The 22,182-nt window shown below is 39.2% G+C and overlaps 1 protein-coding gene across 3 annotated transcripts in view; it reads right to left on the bottom strand.

Annotated features, from left to right (window-relative positions):
- The window catches only part of Tcp11l1 (t-complex 11 like 1), a 48,338-nt gene that overhangs the window by 9,508 nt on the left and 16,648 nt on the right, over positions 1–22,182 (bottom strand). For 2 of the 3 annotated variants that reach the window (XM_076847019.1, XM_076847020.1), the window contains 6 exons: positions 21,257–21,377; positions 20,299–20,519; positions 15,430–15,566; positions 12,296–12,492; positions 8,914–9,095; positions 6,532–6,704 (listed from right to left, as the gene is read on the bottom strand). In XM_076847019.1, the coding sequence (XP_076703134.1) occupies positions 6,532–6,704; positions 8,914–9,095; positions 12,296–12,492; positions 15,430–15,566; positions 20,299–20,519; positions 21,257–21,377 (1,031 nt within the window). Of the gene's footprint in view, positions 1–6,531; positions 6,705–8,278; positions 8,538–8,913; positions 9,096–12,295; positions 12,493–15,429; positions 15,567–20,298; positions 20,520–21,256; positions 21,378–22,182 lie in introns of those variants that run through there. The other variant, XR_013090421.1, reaches the window with a different exon arrangement.

Below are 22,182 nucleotides of genomic sequence, written 5' to 3'. Positions count from 1 at the left end.
CAACAAGAGAAAGGAATCAGATTACATTTAGGGAGAAATCAATTAGGATATCTGCAGATTTTTCAACCCAGACCCTGAAAGCTAGAAGATCCTGGAACAACATATACCAAGCTCTGAAAGAAATGGATGCCAACCAATAATCTTATATCCATCAAAATTAAGCTTTAGATTTGATGATGAAATAAAAACCTTCCATGATAAACAAAAGTTAAAAGAATTTACAACCAGAAAGCCTGCACTACAGAACATCCTTGGCAAAATACTCCATGAGGAAGAAATGAAAAATAATAATGAAAATCAGCAAACAGATGTATTAACAAAAAACCAATCAAAGGAGAAACCAAGTCAAGTTGAATAATAAAAACACACAAATATGACTTGGAATACAAATCATGTCTCAATAATAACCTGGAATGTTAATGGCCTAAACTCACCAATCAAAAGACACATACTGGTAGATTGGATTTCAAAAAAAAAAAAGGACCCAGCAGGACCCAACAATATGCTGCCTCCAAGAGACTCATCTCATAGAAAAAGACATCCACAGACTGAAAGTGAAAGGTTAGGAAAAAACATACCACTCACATGGACTGCAGAAACAAGCAGGGGTTTCCATCCTCATAGCAAATAAAGTAGACTTCAAGCCAAAGTTAATCAAAAGGGATAAAAAAGGACATTTCATACTGCTTAAGGGAACCATACACCAACAAGGCATAACAATTATAAATATATATGCCCCAAACAATGGAGCATCCACGTTCATCAAACAAACTCATCTCAAGTTCAAGAGTCAAATAGACTACAACACAATAATTCTGGGTGACTTTAACACACCTCTTTCACCACTGGATAGATCTTCTAAACAAAAGCTAAACAAGGGGCTGGGGATGTGGCTCAAGCGGTAGCGTGCTCGCCTGGTATGCGTGCGGCCCGGGTTCGATCCTCAGCACCACATGCAAACGAAGATGTTGTGCCTGCCGAAAACTAAAATAAATAAATATTTAAAAAAAAAAAAAAAAAAAAAAAGCTAAACAAAAAAACTACAGAACTCAATAAACAATCAATAACTTAGATTTAACAGACATATATAGAATATTTCATCCTTCAATGTACGAATACCCTTTCTTCTCAGTAGCACATGGATCCTTCTCTAAAATAGACCATACATTATGCAACAAGGTAACTCTTAGCAAATACAAAAAATTAGAGATACTACCCTGCATTCTATCAGATCATAATGGAATGAAATTAGAAATCAATGATAAAATAAAAAAAATAGAAACTACTCCAACACCTAGAGACTAAATAATAGGTTATTGAATGAACCATGGGTTGCAAAAGACATCAAAGATTAAAAAATTCTTAGAGGTAAATGAGAACACTGACACAACATATCTAAATCTTTAGGACACTATGAAACAATACTAAGAGGAAAGTTCATTGCATGGAGTTCATTCCTTAAAAGAATAAAAAGTCACCAAATAAATGACTTAACTACATCTCAAAACCCTAGAAAAAGAAGAACAAACCAACACCAAAAGGAGTAAAAGATGGGAAATAATTGAAATCAATGTAACTGAAACAAAAGAAACAATTGAAAAAATTAATAAAACAAAAAGTTGGTTCTTTTAAAAAATAAATAAAATTGATAAACCCTTAGCCATGCTAATAAAAAGAAGGAGAGAGAAAATTCAAATTACTAACACCCATGATGAAAAAGGAAATATCACAACAAACACTACAGAAATACAGAAGATAATTATAAATTATCTTGAAAATTTGTACTCCAATAAAACAGAAAATATCAAAGGCATTGACAAATTTCTAGAGTCCTATAATGTGCCCAATCTGAATCAGGATGATACACACAAGTTAAACAAAGCAATGAAATAGAAGATGCCATCAAAGAAAATCCCAGGACCAGACATACAGCTGAGTTCTACAAGACCTTCAAATAAGAACTAATACCAATACACCTCAAATTATTTCATGAAATAGAAAAAGAGGAATACTTCCCAACTCATTCTATGAGACCAATATCACCCTGATTCCAAAACCAGGCAAAGACACATCAAAGAAAGAAAACTTGCAGACCAATAACTCTAATGAACATGGATGAAAAAATTCTCAATAAAATTCTGGAAAATCAAATACAAAAACAGATTTAAAAAGATAGTGTACCACGATCAAGTAAGATTCACCCCAGGAATGAAAGGTTGGTTCAACATACAGAAATCAATAAATATAATTCATCAAATCAATAGACTTAAAGATAAGAATCACATGATCATCTCAACAGATGCAGAAAGAGCATTTGACAAAATCCAGCAGCCCTTTATGTTCAAAACACTAGAAAAACTAGGGAGAACAGGAACATATCTCAACATTGTAAAAGCTATCTATACTAAGCCCCAGGCCCACATCATTCTAAATGGAGAAAGATTGAAAGCATTCCCTCTAAAAACTCTGGAACAAGGCAGAGATGCCCTCTTTCAACACTTCTGTGCAATACAGTACTTGAAACTCTAGCCAGAACAATTAGATGAAAGAAATTAAAGGGATACAGATAGGAAAAGAAGAATTCAAACTATCACTATTTGCCAATGACATGATTCTATACTTAGAGGATCCAAAAAATTCCACTAGAAAACTTCTAGAACCAATAAATGAATTCAGCAAAATAGCAGGATATAAAATCAACATCCATAAATCAAAGATATTTCTGTACATCAGTGACAAATCCTCTGAAAGAGAAACTAGGAAATCTACCCCATTTACAATAGGCTCAAAAAAAAACCACACTTGGGAATCAACTTAACGAAGGAGGTTTAACCAAGAATGTTAAAGACCTTTACAATGAAAATTACAGAATGATAAAGAAACAAATTAAAGAAGACCTTAGAAGATGGAAATATCTCCCTTGTTCTTGGACAGGCAGAATTAATATTGTCAAAATGACCATACTACCAAAAACACTATACAGATTTAATGCAATTCCAATCAAAATCCCAATGACATTCATTCCTCATAGAGTTAGAAAAAAGCAGTCATGAAATTCATTTGGAAAAAATAAAAGACCCAGAATAGCTAAAGCAATCCTTAGCAAGAAGAGTGAAGTAGGTGGCATCACTATACCAGAACTTAAACTATACTACAGAGCAATAGTAACAAAAACATCATGATACTGGCACCAAAATAGACTTGTAGATCAATGGTACAGAATAGAGGACACAGAGACAAACCCACATAAATAGGGTTATCTCATATTAGACAAAGGCACCAAAAACATACATTAGAGAAAGGATAGCCTCTTCAACAAATGGTGCCAGGAAAACTGGAACTCCGTATGCAACAAAATGAAATTAAGCATGTATCTCTCACCATGCACAAAACTCAAAGTGGACCAAGGACCTAGGAATTAAACTAGAGACTCTGTGTCTAACAGAAGAAAAAGTAGGCCCAAATCCTCATCATGTCAAGTTAGGTCCTGACTTCCTTAATAAGACTCCTATAGCATAAGAAATAAAACCAAGAATCAATAAATTGGATGGATTTAAACTAAAAAGCTTCTTCTTAGCAAAAGAAACAATCAGTGAGGTGAACAGAGAACCTACAGAATGGGAGCAAATTTTTACCACACGCACATCAGATAGAGCACTAATCTCTAGGATATATAAAGAACTCAAAAATCTTCACACACACACAAAAAATAACCCAATCAATAAATGGGCCAAGGAACTGAACAGACACTTCTCAGAAGATGATATATATTTGACCAACAAATATATGAAAAAACATTCAACATAGGTAGCAATAAGAGAAATGCAAATCAAAACCACTCTAAGATTTCATCTTACTCCAGTCAGAATGGCAGCTATCAAGAATACAAACAACAATAAGTGTTGGTGAGGATGTGGGGGAAAAGGCACACTCATACATTGCTGGTGGGATTGCAAATTGATGTAACCAATCTGGAAAGTAGTATGGCGATTCCTTGGAAAACTTGGAATGGAACCACCATTTGAATTTGACCCAGCTATTCTACTCCTGGACTCATACCCAAAGGACTTGAAACTGCATGTCGGGAGCCATTCTCACATGTGACTGGGTGACTCCTGGTTAGGGTCTGAGGCGCTCTGGCTGTGTCGGAGCTTTCCCGGCCCTCTCCTGTTGAGAGAACCTGTCCGTGTGGGGTGTAACTGACCACTGACCCCGGAGGCCCAATCACTGACCCTGACCTTGGAGTGCGGCCCCCCTTCAACCTTCATTGGATGGAATTATCCCCTGAATTTCTTGCTCCCCGATAAAAGGCTACTCCCTGGCGTGCTCGCTCTCTCTCTCTCCTGCTAGCCCTGAGTAATCCTAGCTGCCCTGCCGGGCGGTTAGAGGAGGGAACCAGAGAGGGGAGCCGTCTCGGACCTGGTCATAGAAAAAGGTAACTGAGTCTGTGTGTTTATTTCGATCTCACTAGCTAACTTTTATGCCAAGAACCTCATTAATGAAACCATTGCGCTGGCCGCATGGTAGACTGCATACTACAGGGACACGGCTACATCAATGTTTATAGCAGCACAATTCACAATAGCTAAATTGTGGAACCAATCTAGATGCCCTTCAGTAGATGAATGGATAAAGAAACTGTGGTATATATACACAATGGAATATTACTCAGCATTGAAAGAGAATAAAATCATGGGATTTGCAGGTAAATGGCTGGAATTGAAGAATATTATGCCAAGTGTAATAAGCCAATTCCAAAAAATCAAATGGCGAATGTTTTCTCTGAAATGAGGATGCTGATCCATAATGGGGATGTGGGGGAACATGGGAGGAATGAAGGAACTTTAGATAGGGCAAAGGGGAGAGAGGGGAAGGGAGGAGGCCGGGGGGCAGGAAAGATGGTGGAATGAGATGGACATCGTTACCCTAAGTACATGTATGCAGACATGAATGGTGTGACTCTACTTTGTGTATAACCAGAGACATGAAATATTTGTTCTATATGTGTACTGTGAATTGAAATGCATTCTGCTGTTATTTACATAAAAAAATTAGAATAAATTTTTAAAATACATACACATTGTCCATATAATTCTTTTTTCACACAAAATACTACTTAATAAAAAGTCTTAGTTTTTTGTTTGTTTGGTCTTGGGGATTTAACCCAGGGGTAATTTACCACTAAGCCACATCCATAGTTCTTTTTAATTTTTTATTTTGAGACAGGGTCTCACTGAAAACTGGAACTCCATATGCAACAAAATGAAATTAAGCATGTATCTCTCACCATGCACAAAACTCAACTCAAAGTGGATCAAGGACCTAGGAATTAGAGACCCTGTGTCTCGATCTTCTTGACTCAGCCTCCCACATTGCTGGGATTACAAGCAAGTGCCACCGGCCCAGCTAAAAAGTCATAGTTTTTAGAGCAGTCCCATATCTGAAATATAACCACAGACCATTCAGCTTCTGACTGATACCTGCTAATTTTTCATTATTCATTTGTTTAACACTTGTTCTCAAAGAATTTGAAGAAGGGCTTCAAAATTAATTCAATCTCAATTTTAAATGTTGAACACTATATTCCTTGATCAACCAGAATATATTTTTTCTCTCTCTCTTTTTTTTTATGGTGCTGGGGATTGAACGGAAGACCTTGTGCATGCAAGACAAACACACTACCAACTGAGCTATATCCCCAGCTCCAGAATAGAATTTTTCTCTATCAAGCTTTATTGACAAGTTATATATAGCATATAACATGTTTTGATACATGTATATACTATGAAATAATTAAATTAAGCTAAATAACAGAGAATTCTTCATAGTACCACTGCTATTATGATGAAATTAGCTAATATTGATTTTTTTTCTTTTTGTTTTTTTGGTAGTACTGGGGACTGGACCCAGGGCCTTCCTGATGCTCAGCAAGCACCCTAAGCCACATCCTCATCCCTTGTGTTATTTTGAGACAACGTCTGGCTATGTTGCCCAGGCTGGCCTTGAACCTCTGGGCTCCAGCCATCTTCCTGTCTCAGTCTCCTGGGACTATAGGCACACAACACTATGCCCAGCTAATATTTAATAATATTTTAATAGTATTTTTATTTTTAGTTTTTACATCAAAGTTTTAATTTTTTAGCTATTTCAATTATTGCATTATTTATTGAGTACTTACCATGTGCTGCCAGGCGTGATGGCAAGCATCTGACATATCCACCTTCTCACAGGTGGTCCTCCCAGTAACCTGGGCAGGTGGTTGGTATGATCCACTTTTTAAAGTTCCTTGCCATGCCACACAGTAATTGCTGGAGCAGAACTCTGAACCACATTTTGAGATTCCAAAGTCCAAACCCTCAGGACAATGATGGCTGTGCAGTCACTTGCCATCTTTGAAATCACCCTGATCACAATGGTGATGAATCACACTCCATCCTTATCTGCAGCACTCATTATCCCATAAAACCCTCTCAGATTTCTTCAGAGGGGCCTTCCCCTAACCCCCTGCTGCATGCCTTCCCTCAAACGTACCCATGATTCTGCGAATGGGGTCATCAGGACTGGCCACAGCCAGAATCTGGCCTTTGAGTGCGGTCTCTTTGTCCGTGGAAAAGGGGGAGGACCCACACAGCGAGAGGCAGCTGCTCACCTCCAGGCACACTTTCTCCCCAATCGTAGTCAAGGCATCCTCCAAATGGAAGGAACTGGAGCAGAGAAGAGAAAGGAAGACAGAAGAAGAAGCGACCCATGGATACAGTGCTCCAGCTCCATCAGCCCTGCCTGGCAAGGGTGGCACCACCAAGGAGAGGATTGATGTGTTAAGGGGGAATCTGTGGCTGTCTCCCTTGCTCCTTACCACTCAAGCTGTGCACACCAACTGCAAAGGACTTTCCTTCCTTCCACTAGAAAGGACTGCAAGGTGGGGATGGGCTCAGACTATCCCAAGACCAATAACCCAAAGCATAAGTTCTTGCTAGCACCTGTGAGGTGAAATAAGCCTGGAACTGACTTATAAATATTCTGTAACACCTCTGGAGGAATAGAATACACAATACCAGGAAATTGGTAGTCATGGAATGGGAATGGGTATCCTTTTATACCTTTTGAGTTTTGAAATGTGAGCGCATTAACTTTTTTTTAATATTTATTTTTTAATTGTAGTTGGACACAATACCTTTATTTTATTTATTTATATGTGGTGCTGAGATCAAACCCAGGGCCTCACATGTGCTAAGTGAGCACTCTACCGCTGAGCCACAACCCCAGCCCAACTTTTTTCTTTTAGTGGTACTGGGGATAAAACCCAGGGCCTCAGGCTAGCACTCTACCACTGAGTTACATCCCCAATACATTAACTATTTTTTTAAAAAATTTTTAGTTGTAGATGAACACAATACCTTTACTTCATTTTCTTTTTATTTTTTTATGTGGTGCTAAGGATCAAACCCAGTGCCTCTCACATGCTAGACAAGTATTCTACCACCGAGCAACACCCCCAGCCCCACATTTACTATTTTTAAAAGAAAAAAATAAAATAAGCACCTTGATTCCCTGGGGCCCTAAGACTCTCCTAGAGCACCTCTGGGAACCAGATGGTCATTTAACTTTGAGCTATTTTAACAAAAGCTATCATTTTTTGAGCTTACTCTATTAGAAATTAAGGTTTGCTCTGGATCTAGACCTCTGTACAGTAGAACTACTGGGGAGTGAGAGAGCAAGCCTTGGGCTTCACTGCCTCCATCAGCTCAACTCCTTGCCAGATCCCTGACTGCCAGGGTGGATATGGGAGTACAGGGCCGGACTCCCCAAAAGCACTGGCAAGGCCCCTCGTCATTAGTTTTGCAGAGCAGTTCTACTGGCAGGGGACCTAGCTGACAGCCTCTGGCTACACCTGGGCAAGGGCCTTGGGCTAGGCTTCAGTTGAACAGCCAACCCCTAGTCACAACATGGAGAAACATCCAGATGGCACTGAACACACCCACCCTCTGTGCAAGCTCCACAATAAAATCCCTCCATTTTGTAAGGATGAGAATGCCCCAGGGTGCGTCTTTGGAAGAATCCTCTGAATTGGGCCTTGTCAGATACGGGGTTTACTCAGAACCATTCAAAATGTTTCATATGCTGTAAGTCATCTAACAGGGCTTCACCACAGGAGTACTCGCTGAATGAATCCTGTAAGCCCACAGTTGTGAATTGTGCTGGGCAATAAAATGACACGCTCATACTCAGCACAGGACAGCTGTCAGGAATGTGTAAAAAGCAGAAAAGTCCATCTCACCTGTACCTCTGGAGTAATCATCTTGTTTCTTCTAATGACCTCTCTCTTCTAAGAGCTCCAGCTGGGGCAGCTGACTGTCCTGGGGACTGGGTTGTTGTTGGTCTCTAAGTCTGGTCTTTTTTTTTTTTGGCTGGGGGTTGAACACAAGACCTTGCATACACTAAGCAAGTGCAGTACACTGAACTACACCTTCAGTCCCAGGGCTGCGTTTTTACTGCTGGCTGGTTGTGAAAGCAACTCAGTGTGCAGCAGATAGTACCTTTTTAATGGAGTAAGAATTGGGTAGAAACTATTAGGATACATCAAACATAACTGGGTTAAGTTCCATCTTTGTGAGGTTTTAATTTCAGTTACATATGTATGTAAGTCATAATGGAAAATGAATTATTTACTGTGGGTCCAAATCACAAATATCTGAAAACCACTATCCCAGAGCCTTGTTATGTATACCTAGACATCTGACCCTATTGCCCGAATTAACTCTCCTGCGCGCTCACCAGGTAAGCAGTCAGGGGAGCAGGGTCTCTTCTCAGCTCCTTGAGGGCCTAACACTGAGAGGCCCTACTCTGATCTGCTCTCTGCCCCCAATCCCATCCATCCACTAAAGGTCTTCCCCACAGTTCCCAGCCACTTACGGCAGATGCATATCAGTTAGCAGAATCTTCACAATCATCTTGAGTTTCTCAGCAGAGTTGGCCTGGCTAGAAATTCCGGGGGCTGCCACGCTGAACGTGACCAGCAGCACAGCTCCCAGGATGGTCAGCTGCTCTAACTGGAGCTGGAGCTCCTGGAAGCGAGAATGGTCCATCAAAACCGTCTGTAATGAACACAAGAGAAGTCACTGCTGAGCTGAAATTTGTGCTGGCCAGCAGAGGGCGATGAGGCCACATAGCCTCCCACCCACCTCCACAGCTTCCTCAGGATTTCCTAGTCATCTTAGAGCTACAGGGCAGCTGTGAGTGAACTGTCCTTCCACTCCAATGCCCCTTTCCCCTGAGGAAGTCTGTAGTAGCACAGCACACTCCTGAAAAGCCTGAGACAGATCTGGGTGGAAATCCAGACTGTGTCACTTCACAGCAGCACAACCTGACAAATTTCCTCAACTCTCTGGGGCCTATGCAAAATGGGGAGTCCTACTTTACAGGACTGTTTGAATGATGAAAAAACATGCACACCAAGTGGGTGGCAGAGCCAGCACTTAACACAGAAGAATCATAGCACTAGAAAGGACAGAGGAACAACCAACTCCTCCCAGTTTGTCTAGGACTGTCCCAGAAAAAGGAAACTCCCAAGTCTAACCAGTCCCCGACAAACCTGGACAGCCAATCTCCCTGCAGCCTAACAAAGGGGAGGAGTTCCTTGAGGGCAGAGCCCTGGACAGCTCAGTATCTAGCTCAAAGGAGGCTCTGGAGAACTAGGAAGAGAATGAAGAATAAGAAACATCGAACAGAGCAGGACTGACAGATCACAGCCTCCTGGAAAGCAGTCAATGAGTGAATTACCATGACCGCTTCTCCTGGGTGAAAGACAGCTCTGGTCCCACCATGCCAAAGACCTGTGTGGGGTACAAGAAAGAGCAGCAGAAAGGCTGAGCTGCTCTAGCTTCAGACCCCAGTTCCTACAGGCTGGCTAATCAAATGCACTTTAAGGACTGCTCTGTCTACAAAATAGTGAGGTTGTCAAATCAAGCCATTAACTATTTGGGGTCAGAGCCCAAACTTCTTCTTAAAATGAAAAACTACCTCTGAAGACTGGACATGCCCAGTTCTTAAACAGATTGGTTCCACTGACTTGTCAGCCTCTTTTAGCCCACTGTGCTACACAGCAGTGAGTGCATTTGGCTTTGTGGTCTCTCAACAATGTATATACTTGAGTTTAGAGTGAAAAAGATTTTCAGGGATCAAAAAAATAAATAAATAAAAATAAAAAAATCCAAGGATTAATTTCAAGAGCAGACCTCTATCCCCAGTAAAAACCGCAGCCGTCTTTTAAGAGAAATTTCAGGTTAAGAACTTTCCAGAAAAGCACATGGCACTATTCAGAGAGGAACACAGCCCCACCAGTTCAACACCCTCTTTAGATCCTCCTCCAGCACAAAAGGCAACGCCTGCAAAGAGGAGAAACTTCTTGAAAGGAAAATTAAGGAAGTTCTGAGAGACATTTAGAGAAGTAGCAGGATCTGAGATTAGAAACAAGGAGTTCAAGCATCCTCAAAAAGAGAGAGAGAGAGAGAGAGAGAGAGAGAGAGAGAGAGAGAACATCAAATTAGCCATTTAAAGACAAAATAATGAGGGAATCCCATGCTAGTCATCCCCTTAAATGACTGCTGTCGTTAGAAGCACTGGACATTGCTCAGCACAGAAGGGAAAGAAGTTTCTTTAGACAAAGCTGTAATGCAACACCACTGGTGTGATTTTGATCAAGATGAGTAAAAACAGGATAAAAATTCAGCAGCACAAACCGAAAGCATCGTACCTTGCTGGTGGGATTGTAAAATGATGCAGCTGCTTGAGGAAAGTTTGGTAGATCCTCAAAATGTTAAGATTAGACTCACCCAGTAATTCCAATCCTAAATATGTAACCAAGAGAATTGAAAGTGTATTCCACACAAAATGTTATGTAAACGTTCACAAAAGCATAATTCAAAATAATAAAGTGGAACTGAAATATGCACCAACTGAGGAATAATAAACAAATGTGGTCTATCCACATAGCAGAAATATTATTCGGCCTTAACAAGAAGGAAATGCTGACACATGCCGCAACACAGATGAACCTTGGCATTAAACAAAATAAGCTAGGCACAAAAGGACTAATAGTGTGTGATTCCACTTTATATAATGTATCAAGAGTGGTCAAACTTATAGATTCACAGTAGAATGTTGGGTGTTAGGAGCAGCATGATTGGAGAACTATTGTTTGATGGTAGAAAGATTTTTTAAAAAAATATTTTTAGTTGTAAATGGATCTTTTATTTATTTATTTATATGTGGTGCTGAGGATTGAACCCAGGATATCACACATGCCAGGCAAATGCTCTACCACTGAGCCACAACCCCAACCTTAAGGGTAAAAAGTTTTATAGTTTGGGAAAATGTTCTGGAGACAGATGATAATAATGGCTATACAACAATATGAACATACTGAATTCCACTGAACTGTTCACTTAGAAATGGTTAAAATGGTAACTATATGGAATGTACATTTTACTGCCATAAAAAAATACAATGGAGGGGCTGGGGTTATGACTCAGCCTTGGTTAGAGCATTCGCCTTACATATTGAACCCGAGGCCCTGGGTTCAATCCTCAGCACCACATAAAAAATAAACAAATAAAATAAAGATGTTATGTCCATCTACAACTAAAAAAAAAAAAAAAAAAAAAATTCAAACAAAAACAAAGGAAGTCAGGCATGGAGGTGTAGGTATGTAATCCCAGCAACTCAGGAGGCTAAGGCAGGAGGATTGCAAGTTCAAGGCTGGCCTTGGCAATTAAGTGAGGCCATGAGCAACTCAACAAGACCCTGTCATAAAATAAAAAGTAAAAAAGACTGGGAATGTAGCTCATTGGTAAAGGGCCCTTGGGTTCAATCTCCAATACCAAAATTTAAAATATAAAAGGAAAAATAAAAGGAATGAAGTACTGATATATGCTACAACATATGTAAATATTATGTATCATGAAATAAGCTAGGCACAGAAGACCACTACTGTATATTTCCATTTATGTGAAATTTCTAGAATAGGCAAATCCCTAGAGACAGAAAGCAGGGATTAGAGGGAAGGGAAAGGGAACTGACTACAATGGGTATAGTGTTTCTTATGCGGGGAAAGAAATGATCTAAGTTAAATAGCGGTGATGATTGTGTAACTGCAAATATACTTAAAACCATTGAGTTGTGTGCTTTAAGAGAGAACTTGGGGTATATGAATTATATCAAAATAATGCTATTCTTTTTAAAAAGCTCAGCTGCATAAAAAGAAGTATGAGCAATTAGATTATCCAGGAGCACCTACTTCAGGGAAAGGTCTATGGAGGTGGTCCCATTTCAGAAGCTTCAAGTATGCATAATTCTGGACGGCGACAGGGCTCAGCATGGGAGCATCCCCAGAGCCAGCAGCCCCTCCCCCAGCTGGCAGGGCATGTTTGTACTTCTGAGCCATAAGTTCATCTGAGGCTTCTTCTAACCACTGGGTGACAAAGTCCAGGGAATCTGTGAAAAACAAAGCCACAAACATTACTATAACACTAGCAGGGATGCTTCTCATAATTAGTTTAGGTAAGATGACCCTGGCAGTGTGAGATTACAGTGTAGACTGAACTTTGGGATCAAAGAGAACTTAGTCCAAATCACAGATTATCTGTTACTAGCAAAATGATCTCAGGTAAGTCATCATCTGTCTGAATATCAGAGTCCTGAATAAAGAAATTCACCACATCCACTTCCCAGGCTGTTGTTATACCATGCCAAGCCAGGCCTTGCCACCTGCCAGGTGTTTAGCAAACCCTTCTCCTCTTCTGTCCTACAGGAGATGTGGCTGAAAGCGCTAATGACTGGAGATCCATGAGACGGCAAATTTCTTGCCCAAAGACAGCTGGGCCAAGACAGCAGCAGAAGTCAACTATTAACATATCCTCAACATCACAAAGGGCTTCTTCTTCATCTAGGTCTTACTCTCAAATCAATCTGGTTTGCTTGGGACCTCATCATGTTTGATGTGTATGTAATTCTGTGCAGGGAACACTGTTGGGGGATCCTCATCGGGCTTTCATCAGCCATCATGCTCCCCTGGCTTTTCTGAGCTGAATAATTTAGCAAGCAGGTACCCTAAAGGATGCAGAAAAAAATTTTTTTTTAATTTATTTTTCTTCCCATAGGATTCTTTTCACTCCAGTACATTTCCCCTACTAACTTAGGTGGGTAAGCCCAAATTCTTGAGAGAGAGAGAGAGAGAGAGAGAGACAGAGAGAGAGAGAGAGAGAGAGAGAGAGAATTTTTTTTAATATTTATTTTTTAGTTTTCGGCGGACACAACATTTTTGTTTGTATGTGGTGTTGAGGATTGAACCCAGGCCGAACGCATGCCAGGCAAGCGTGCTACCGCTTGAGCCACATCCTCAGCCCAGGGATGCAGAAATTTTGAACATGAGGATCTTGTCCACATTATGACCAAAAAAAAAAAAAAAAAATGCAGCTGTGAAGTCCTGGAGGTATTGCAGTTCTGCCAATAGGGGTTTCCTAGCGACCAAGTGGACAGCCAAGGTCATATCAATAGCCCTGCTGCAGGAGGATGTGCCTCTGTTCTCTGCCAGTATGATTCCCCAGAGCTCTCTCTCAGTTCTGACTCCTGAGTCATCTGGCCTCACTCTGCTGTTAGCCTTCTACAGACAGCATTCTCTGTGTCTCACCAGCTCTGGAAATCCTGCACTGTACATATGGACAAGTATAGACTCGGACTGATGGATTACAGCAGTGCTCCCATATCCACAGTGAGTCCTGCTGCATTTTGGCTTCTGGGACCTGGTTCTAACACTAGACACTTCAGTTTGTCAAACTGCAACCCTGGGTGCCTCCCAGTGTAAGACCTTCTTCTGTGACTACTTTACTCTGCTCTTTCCTGACTCCTCCTGGCTCTCAGCATCCCTCAGACTTCTCTGTCTGGATTAAATGACTCAACTGGTAAAGGAACTGACTTGACTAATCTGGTCAGGCAGCACCATCTAGACAGAGAGGGCTGTTTTTATTTGTTACCAGTAAAGCTGGAGACCCAACAGGATTCATAAGAAACTGGATCTAAAGACTGAAATTTACCCAGAATATCAGCTACTGATACAGAGACCAAAGAAAGCATACTAGAAATGAAACAGTTTTAGATTCTGTAGTCATCTGTTTTCCTGCATTCATCAGAGAGGTTCATAAAAATGAGGTTTTTTCCTGTGTATGAAACCAGAAAATTATACACATAAGGCAGAAACAAAGTCAAATTTCCTGCCTTACCTCACAGGGAGGAAAGAAAATGAATGAACATTCACAAGAAGTTTGTCATGGTTTCAAAGTCAAGATCAAGAATATCATTTACCTCAAACTGGTGTTTTCATTAAAAAAAAAAAAAATTTAGGACATCTTCATTGCTTTTCCTTTCCTATTCTTATATCCTACCACACTGCTCTAGTTTGTCAATTAAGTCTTCTTTTCAATGCTTAATTCTAGATGTAGCCCCAATATCTTGTGCTTTTACTTCTTCATTAGAAAATTTTTTTTAAATATTTTTTTAGGGCTGGGGTTGTGGCTCAGCGATAGGGCGCTCATCTAGCATATGCCAGGCCCTGGGTTTGATCCTCAGCACCACATAAAAAATAAACAAATAAAATAAAGATATCGAAAAAAAATACTTTTTTAGTTGTAGGTGGACACAATACCTTTATTTTATTTTTATGTGGATCAAACCCAGTGCTCTCCACATGCAAGGCGAGCACTTAACCACTGAGCCACAATCCCAGTCCCAAATTAGAATATTTTCATAATTTTAGTTTTGTTTTGAAAACAATGTTATATAACAAAAAAACAAGTATGAAGACATGAATGGTGTGAATATACTTTGTATACAACCAGAGATATGAAAAATGGTGCTCTATATGTGTGATATGAACTATGATGCATTCTGCTGTCATATATAAAAATTAGAATAAAAAATAAAATAAAAATTCTAACAGGGGACTGTTTTAATTGTGGCAAACCTGGACATATAGCCAGAGATTGCAAGCAGCAACAAAAAAACAAGCAAGGAATGTGTCTGCGTTGTCAGCGAGGATGGCACTGGGCTATTGAACATAAATTGCTGACTGACATGCGTGGTCTGTCCTTGCTTCTCCCTTTGGTAAAAGGGAGGTAGGTCCAGCCCTGGCTCCATCAAATAATGGGGGCCCTGTCAGTCAATCTGGAGCAGCCATTCACTCCAGCCCACTCTCTGGTCTCTACATTCCAGGCCATTACCAGCCATGACTGGAATCGCAGGCCTGGACCTCAGCACCCCCACAAACCCCCACCCCCGAAAAAAACAATATTGTTATACAACAAGTTACAGCAACTAAAAGGAAAATCAAAAACAAATCACCAACAATGAAAAAGCACCACAAAGCACTGAACATACTTGGCTGTTTCTCCAAAAGCTCTTGAAATTTCTTCCTCTCATACTCAACCGACTGCTGCATGAGATGTGGCCGAATGCTTGTGATAGCAAAGTTCGCCATGTCTACTTTCATTAGATCCAACACAGAAAAAATTGCCCTGAAAGAGAATAGAAAAAAGAATTCAAAACCAGACACCTGTAAAGTATAAACACTTTAAAGAAACAGAGGTGAGCCGGGAGCACACCTGTAATTCCATTGACTAAGGAGGCAGAGACAGGAGGATCCCAAGTTCAAGGCCAGCCTCAGCAACTTAGAAAGTTCCTAAAAAACTTTGCGAGACCCTGTCTCAAAATAAAAAATAAAAAGTTCTGTGGATGTGGCTCAATGGTTAATCCCCTCTGGGTTCAATGTTTGGTACCAGAAAAAAAAAGGACAGCAAAAAAAGTTTAGAAAATCATGAGAAAAGTAGATTAAGAAAAACAAATTTAGAAAACACAAATATAAATAATGTTTGAAAATACTGCAAAAAAAAAAATTTTTTTTTTGAGAGAGAGAGAGAGAGAATATTTTTTATTTTATTTTTTTTAGTTTTCGGCAAATTTTTAAGCTGTTTTCTGCCCTTACCCTTCATACTGTGTCCCTGAACCTCCCCATACTGCCTTTCCAGCAGAGACATGTACCATGGCTCTGGGTCAGCCCTCCTGGCAACCACAGAGGAAGGACAGAGCCCAAGACCCAAGAGGAGGAGTAGGTTCACCACCCTGTTTTCACTTTCAAGTAGGTTATTTCATTTTCTTAGGGTAGAAAGAAAATTAACTCTCTCCTTGCTCCTTTCTTCTTACCCCAGTATTTCTTAATTTTAGGGGATGTTTCATGCCCCATTTCTGGTGGCATCAATTGCTAGTTCATACTTTGATTGTACCCGGTGGACAGCCCTGACCTGAGGCCAAGGATGCCTTTCATCCTGCCTGTCATGTACCACAGCCACTCTTGCCACATGCCAAGAGCTGCTAAGTGCCTACTTGCAGGAAGTAGTTTAAAACCAAGGTACAGGTTAAGTTGTGACCTACAGAGAAGTAGAGTAAGATCAAATGTTCTCAAAAGTCTCCTGATACCCTTTGGAATGAACTGTACATTACATTATAAACTTACCTACACATGAATTATGTATGAGATAGGATGCACAATTTGAGGAATAATTAAAATCTTAACCAGACACAGTAGGGCACATCTGTAATTCCAACAACTCTAGAGACTGAGTCAGGAGGATCACAAGTTCAAGGCCAGCCTCAGAAACTTAGTGAGACCCTGTTTCAAAATAAAAAATAAAAAGGGCTGGGGATGTGGCTCAATGGTAAAGCGCCTCTGGGTTCAACCCCCAGTACCAAAAAAAAAACAAACAAACAAAAAAAAAAACCTTTTCCCCTTCCCTCCATTATTATGTTTATCTCCCAAATCCACAAGGCAGGCTACTATTCTGAAGTTTTCTCTCTCCAACAGAGCATTCCTAGTAGTTCTGTGAACCCACCCACAGGAAACCAGAGGCCATCAGAAATTGCCCATCAGTGGCCTGTGGACTGGCAATAACCCCAAGTATGTTTTGTGCTCATACAATGTTTTGTTTTCATTTGTTTGCTTCAGTACTGGAGATAGAACCCAGGGGTACTTTACTCCTGAGCTATACAGATCTGCAGCCCTTTTGTAAATTTTATTTTGAAACAGAGTCTCACTAAATCACAGTTTCTCCTCAAGTGTCAGCCTCCCCAGACCCTTTTATTTTATGGTAGGAATTTGAGTTTAATCTGAGATATTTCCCCAAAAGACTCTTTTTTCAGAATTTTTGCATTTATCTTGGCCTGACTGCAAATTCTTACTAGTTTACTTCTAATGTCCAGCACCAAGCCTATCACATAAGAGGGACAAACAAATAAACAAAAAAAGAAGCAATAATCAATAACTGTATCTTAGGTCTTCAATGCTCTTTCTGAGGTTTGATGTAATTTTGCAATGCAGGGCATTTCTGTATATACTGAAGAAATGAGAGAAGATCTGCTCTCTGTTCTCTTTCATAAAGCTGGAAATGAAACAACACCTTTTTTCTTACAAAACTTTTGGAAAGCAATTTTGTAGTAAAATGCAAGGAGAGGGCTGGGCTGTGGCTCAGGGGTAGAGTGCTCGCCTGGCACATGCAAGGCCTTGGTTCGATCCTCAGCACCAAATAAAAATAAATAAATAAAATAAAGGTATTGTGTCCAACTACAACTAAAAAATAAATGTTTAAAAAAAATGCGATGAGAGTCTCTTAAAATGACTCAGACCCTGACAGAGTAAACCCATTTAAGAAATGATCTTAGCCGGGTATGGTGGCACACTCCTGTAATCTCAGGGAGGCTGAGGCAGGCGGATCATGAGTTCAAGGCCAGCTTAGCAACTTGGCAAAACTTTTGTCTCTAAATAATATTAAAAAAAAAAAAAAAAAAAAAAGGCTGGGGATGTGGCTCAGTGGTAAAGCGCCCCTGGGTTTAATCCCTGGGACCTCCCCCACCCCCCCCAAAAAAAGGAAAAAAGAAATGATCTTTAGGAAAAAATCTAAAATACAGAAAAAAAGTTCTGTGCATGAAGATTTTCATTGCAGAATTGAACTGTTAATAATTACACACAATCTCTATCTGTGAAAAGGGAGATTTAGCAATGCTTATGGAGAGTATTAAAAAAATCATGTTATAAAAGGATAATGAGAGAAATCCTCATGGTACTGGAACTGTTCAATATCTTGACTGTAGTGGGGGATACACAAACTTACACAAGTGATCAAATTTTGTATTAAAGTTAATATACATATATGCATAAAGGAGTATAAGTAAAACAGAAAATCCAAATAAAATCAGTGGACTGTACCAATGTCAATATCCTGGTTGTCATATTATACTACAGCTCTGCAAAAGGGTACCCTTGGGGGAAACGGCATTAATTGTATTTTGTCTTGAATGTCCATGTGAGTGTACAATTATCTCAATAAAGCTTTCAATTAAAAAAAATTAAGTGGGCTAGGGATGTGGCTCAAGTGGTAACGCGTACACCTGGCATGCGCAGGGCGCAGGGTTCGATCCTCAGCACCACATAAAAAGTAAAATAAAGATGTTGTGTCCACTGAAAACTAAAAATAGTTAAATAATAAAAAATTCTCTCTCTCTTTAAAAAAAAATAAAAAATAAGTGAAATAATTAGGGTATGATGTTAAATTATACCTGCAATGCCCACCAGGGGTCTTCTTACGTTCAACTGAATATTCTGACTCACATGGCCACCTTTGGCATCATCTATTCATAGTTTGCCTGTAGGGAGGCATCAAGCATATTCTTCAGCAAGAGTTACAGTCACAACCACAAGCCGACCACTCATATGTGAGGAGAGCCACATCAGCAGTGTGTATTCACCTAGCTCAAAAGTCTCATGTCCCAGAGAAACCAATTTATTTTTTCTTTCTTTCTTTCTTGTTGGGGGTGGAAGGGGTGGCAGTTACTAGGGATTAAACCCAGAGTTCTTTATCCCTTACCAGTAAGCTACAACCCCACCCTTTTTTATTTTTATTTTTTGAGGCAGGGTCTCACTAAGTTGCTTAGACTGAGGCTGGCCTTGAATTTATGACCCTCCTGCCTCAGCCTCCCAAGACACTAGAATTACAGGCGTTTGCCACCACATCCAGCTGAAGTTGTTATGGTTTATAACAACTCTACAGCACGGCTTTGAGGTTTCCCAGGAGGGACATGCCAAGTTATAAGTTACCCCATTCAGGGAAATCCCTTTTATAGTTCATTACCATTTCTTTCAGTTCACATGCAAATGATAAATCAGAGATCAACTTCCTCTAAGCAATTATGTCTAGTATGATTTTGATACATAATATTTTTATCTATTTACAGAAAAACTGAGATAAGCAGTTAACCAAAAGTCAGATTCTCAGGCAGCAGGCAGCCACATGTCACTCCTTTACCTATATTAGCATAGAAATTGTAGAAATTTTATCACAATCACATATATTTAAAATTAAATATTCAGAGGGTTGGAGGTTTAGCTTAATGGTATAGTGCTTGCCTAACATACATGAAGCCCTTGGTACTATCCCTGCCCCCTAAAAGAGAAAAAAAAAGTAATATTCAAAAAATTAGAAGAACTTAATATGGACTACATGTTAATGCATGTGTTAATAGAATTACTTTTTAAACTTTTATTTTTTAGTTGTGGATGGACACAATACCTTTATTTTATTTTTATGTGGTGCTGAGGATCAAACCCAATGCCTCATGCATGCTAGGCAAGTGCTCCACCTCTGAGCCACAACCCCAGCCCCCTAAAGGATTATATTAATGTAAAATTTCTTTTAATTTCTTGGCTACAGTTTAAATATACAAAAGAATGTCCACACATACTCATGTATATATAAAAAGATTAAGCAAATGTGACTGTGAAGAACTGGCAGATCTCCGTGAAGGATATGCCTGTGTTGCTTATCCTATTTTTGCAATTGTCCTGCAGGTTTGGAATTTTTCAAAGTAAAATACTGAGGGAATGATATATAAATAATTAAATCTATTCATTTATAATTATAAAATTTTTATATAACATAAAAATTATTTATCATTATAAATGAAAATACAATGTATCACTATATATAGGACAGATATTTCAAACTGAAAATAATGATTGTGGCTCTAAATGGTAAATTTATGGATGAATTTCTTCCTTCTTCCTACTTTACTACATTTTAGATAATGTTTGCTTTAAAAAAAATTTGTTTTTAATGACTGAGAACCTAGACTTCAGGAATTTAAATCTGAAAACAGGTTTTGCACTTAGGTGCACTAAGAGTGTTCAACACATTTTCATACCTGAAAAGGGGCACTATTTCTTTAATGTCCTTTAGTTTCTCAACTTCTTCATCTCGAACAGGTGCACACAGTGTTCCCATCATGCCAATAATGAATTCTGCCAGCTTAGAAATGTCTAGGGCCCCATTCTCTGCTTCCTGTTTTATCAGATCCAAATCCAAGACTTCTGTTATTTGGTTTCTCAGTCTAGTGTGACCAGGCAGCAAGAAAGACAAGAGTGTCTGCAAGAGAACACAGTTAAATTTGATCAAAATTTCTCAAACATAACTTTTTATTAAACATAAAAGAATTTATGACTATCTAAGTTAAATAAAGGCTTACCAATTGCTACTATATGTTGTACATATTTTAACCTCTTACTAAAAAAAAAAAAACATTACCCCAAAACTGCTTACATTATTTAGAGTAGCTATTTAAACTTCTATTTCAGCTCTAAGTAGCCAACACCTGGATACAAGAAAAAACTGTTATAGTAGGAAAACACATTTATTAATGTGACTCTGTGAAGCAACCACCAATTTCAGCTTCCACAGATATATTTCTTCTTTGATACTACAGCTAAAGGCACAGGAAAAAAAAAAAAAAAAGAGATCTCTCTCACCTAAAGCCTTCTCTATCTCAAAAACTAAATCACTTTTTGGCCAATATAAATTGAATGTGCCCAAACCTATTAAAAATGTATAAATAACACATTTTGTAAAATAACTTTTGTTGTCTTTAAATTATTCTGTTATTTTCAAAATGAAATTTTCCCTATGTTTACAAGAGTAATAATACCTTCAGGTTACCATGATTTGCTTAAAAATTTTTTTAACAAGGACACTAAGCCAAAAATACTCAATTCACATTTCTGCAGGTAATTTAACTTCTTGATCTGTCAATTTCTTTAAAGTCTCTGGCACAGTAATGAAAAGAGATTGAATAAATACTGCTAAGTACAATTCACTCTTCATCTCACCTCTTTGATCTCTCCTACTAGTTTGATGGCATGGTCATATGTCGGGGGGTCTTCACTCAACTGGCAACTCAAGCAATCCCAAAAAGCTTTATGTACAATCTCCTTTACTTTCTTCTCCAAGCTGGAGATGATGAGGTGAGGGGAGAATCAAAAAACAAAATACTTGAATTTCAAACAATTTTCAAAAATCACAAATCCTAGGGTAACAAATCTTAATATAAGACTCAAGAAAAAACCTCGAAGATATACTTGATGACATAATCTATTTTTACATATTTATTTATTCATTTATTTTGTAGTACAAGGGATCAGACCCAGGGCCTCTTGCAAGCTAGGGAAGCAATCTGTTCCACTGACCTATATCCCCAGCCCTTTTTATTTTATTTTGAGACAGGGTCTTGCTAAATAATACAGGCTGCCCTCAAACTTGCAATCCTCCTGTCTCACCCTCCCAAGCAGATAGGATTATAGCCATGCACCACAGTGTCAGCTGACATTATTTTTAGTTTGATTTTTTTTTCAGTATGTGCCTCATTAGGAAGAATACCTTCCAACTAATTTGGTAGCCAACATTAGTCCCATTAATGGCATTTAATAATAACAAGACTACTGGAGCTAGGTGTGGTGGCACACGCCTGTAATCCCAGTGGCTCAGGCTGAGGCAGGAGGATCGGAAGCTCAAAGCCAGCCTCAGCAACAGTGAGGTGCTAAGCAACTCAATGAGACATAAGTAAAATACAAAAAAAAGCCAAGGATATAACTCAGTGGTTGAGTGCCCCAGAGTGCCCTGGTACCCTTCCCCACCCAAAAAAAAAGACTATTGGAAAATTCAGAGTGAATATTTTTAATTCCCCAATATTGGTTTCCCAAGATACGTATAATTAAGCAGTATCAAACTATAAGAACTTATAGTTAATGACTTGTTA

This window comes from Callospermophilus lateralis, chromosome 2, assembly GCF_048772815.1.
Source record: "Callospermophilus lateralis isolate mCalLat2 chromosome 2, mCalLat2.hap1, whole genome shotgun sequence".
NCBI lineage: Eukaryota > Metazoa > Chordata > Mammalia > Rodentia > Sciuridae > Callospermophilus > Callospermophilus lateralis.
The sequence above is the reverse complement of the archived record's forward strand: the minus strand, read 5'-3'. Positions and strand labels throughout refer to the sequence as shown.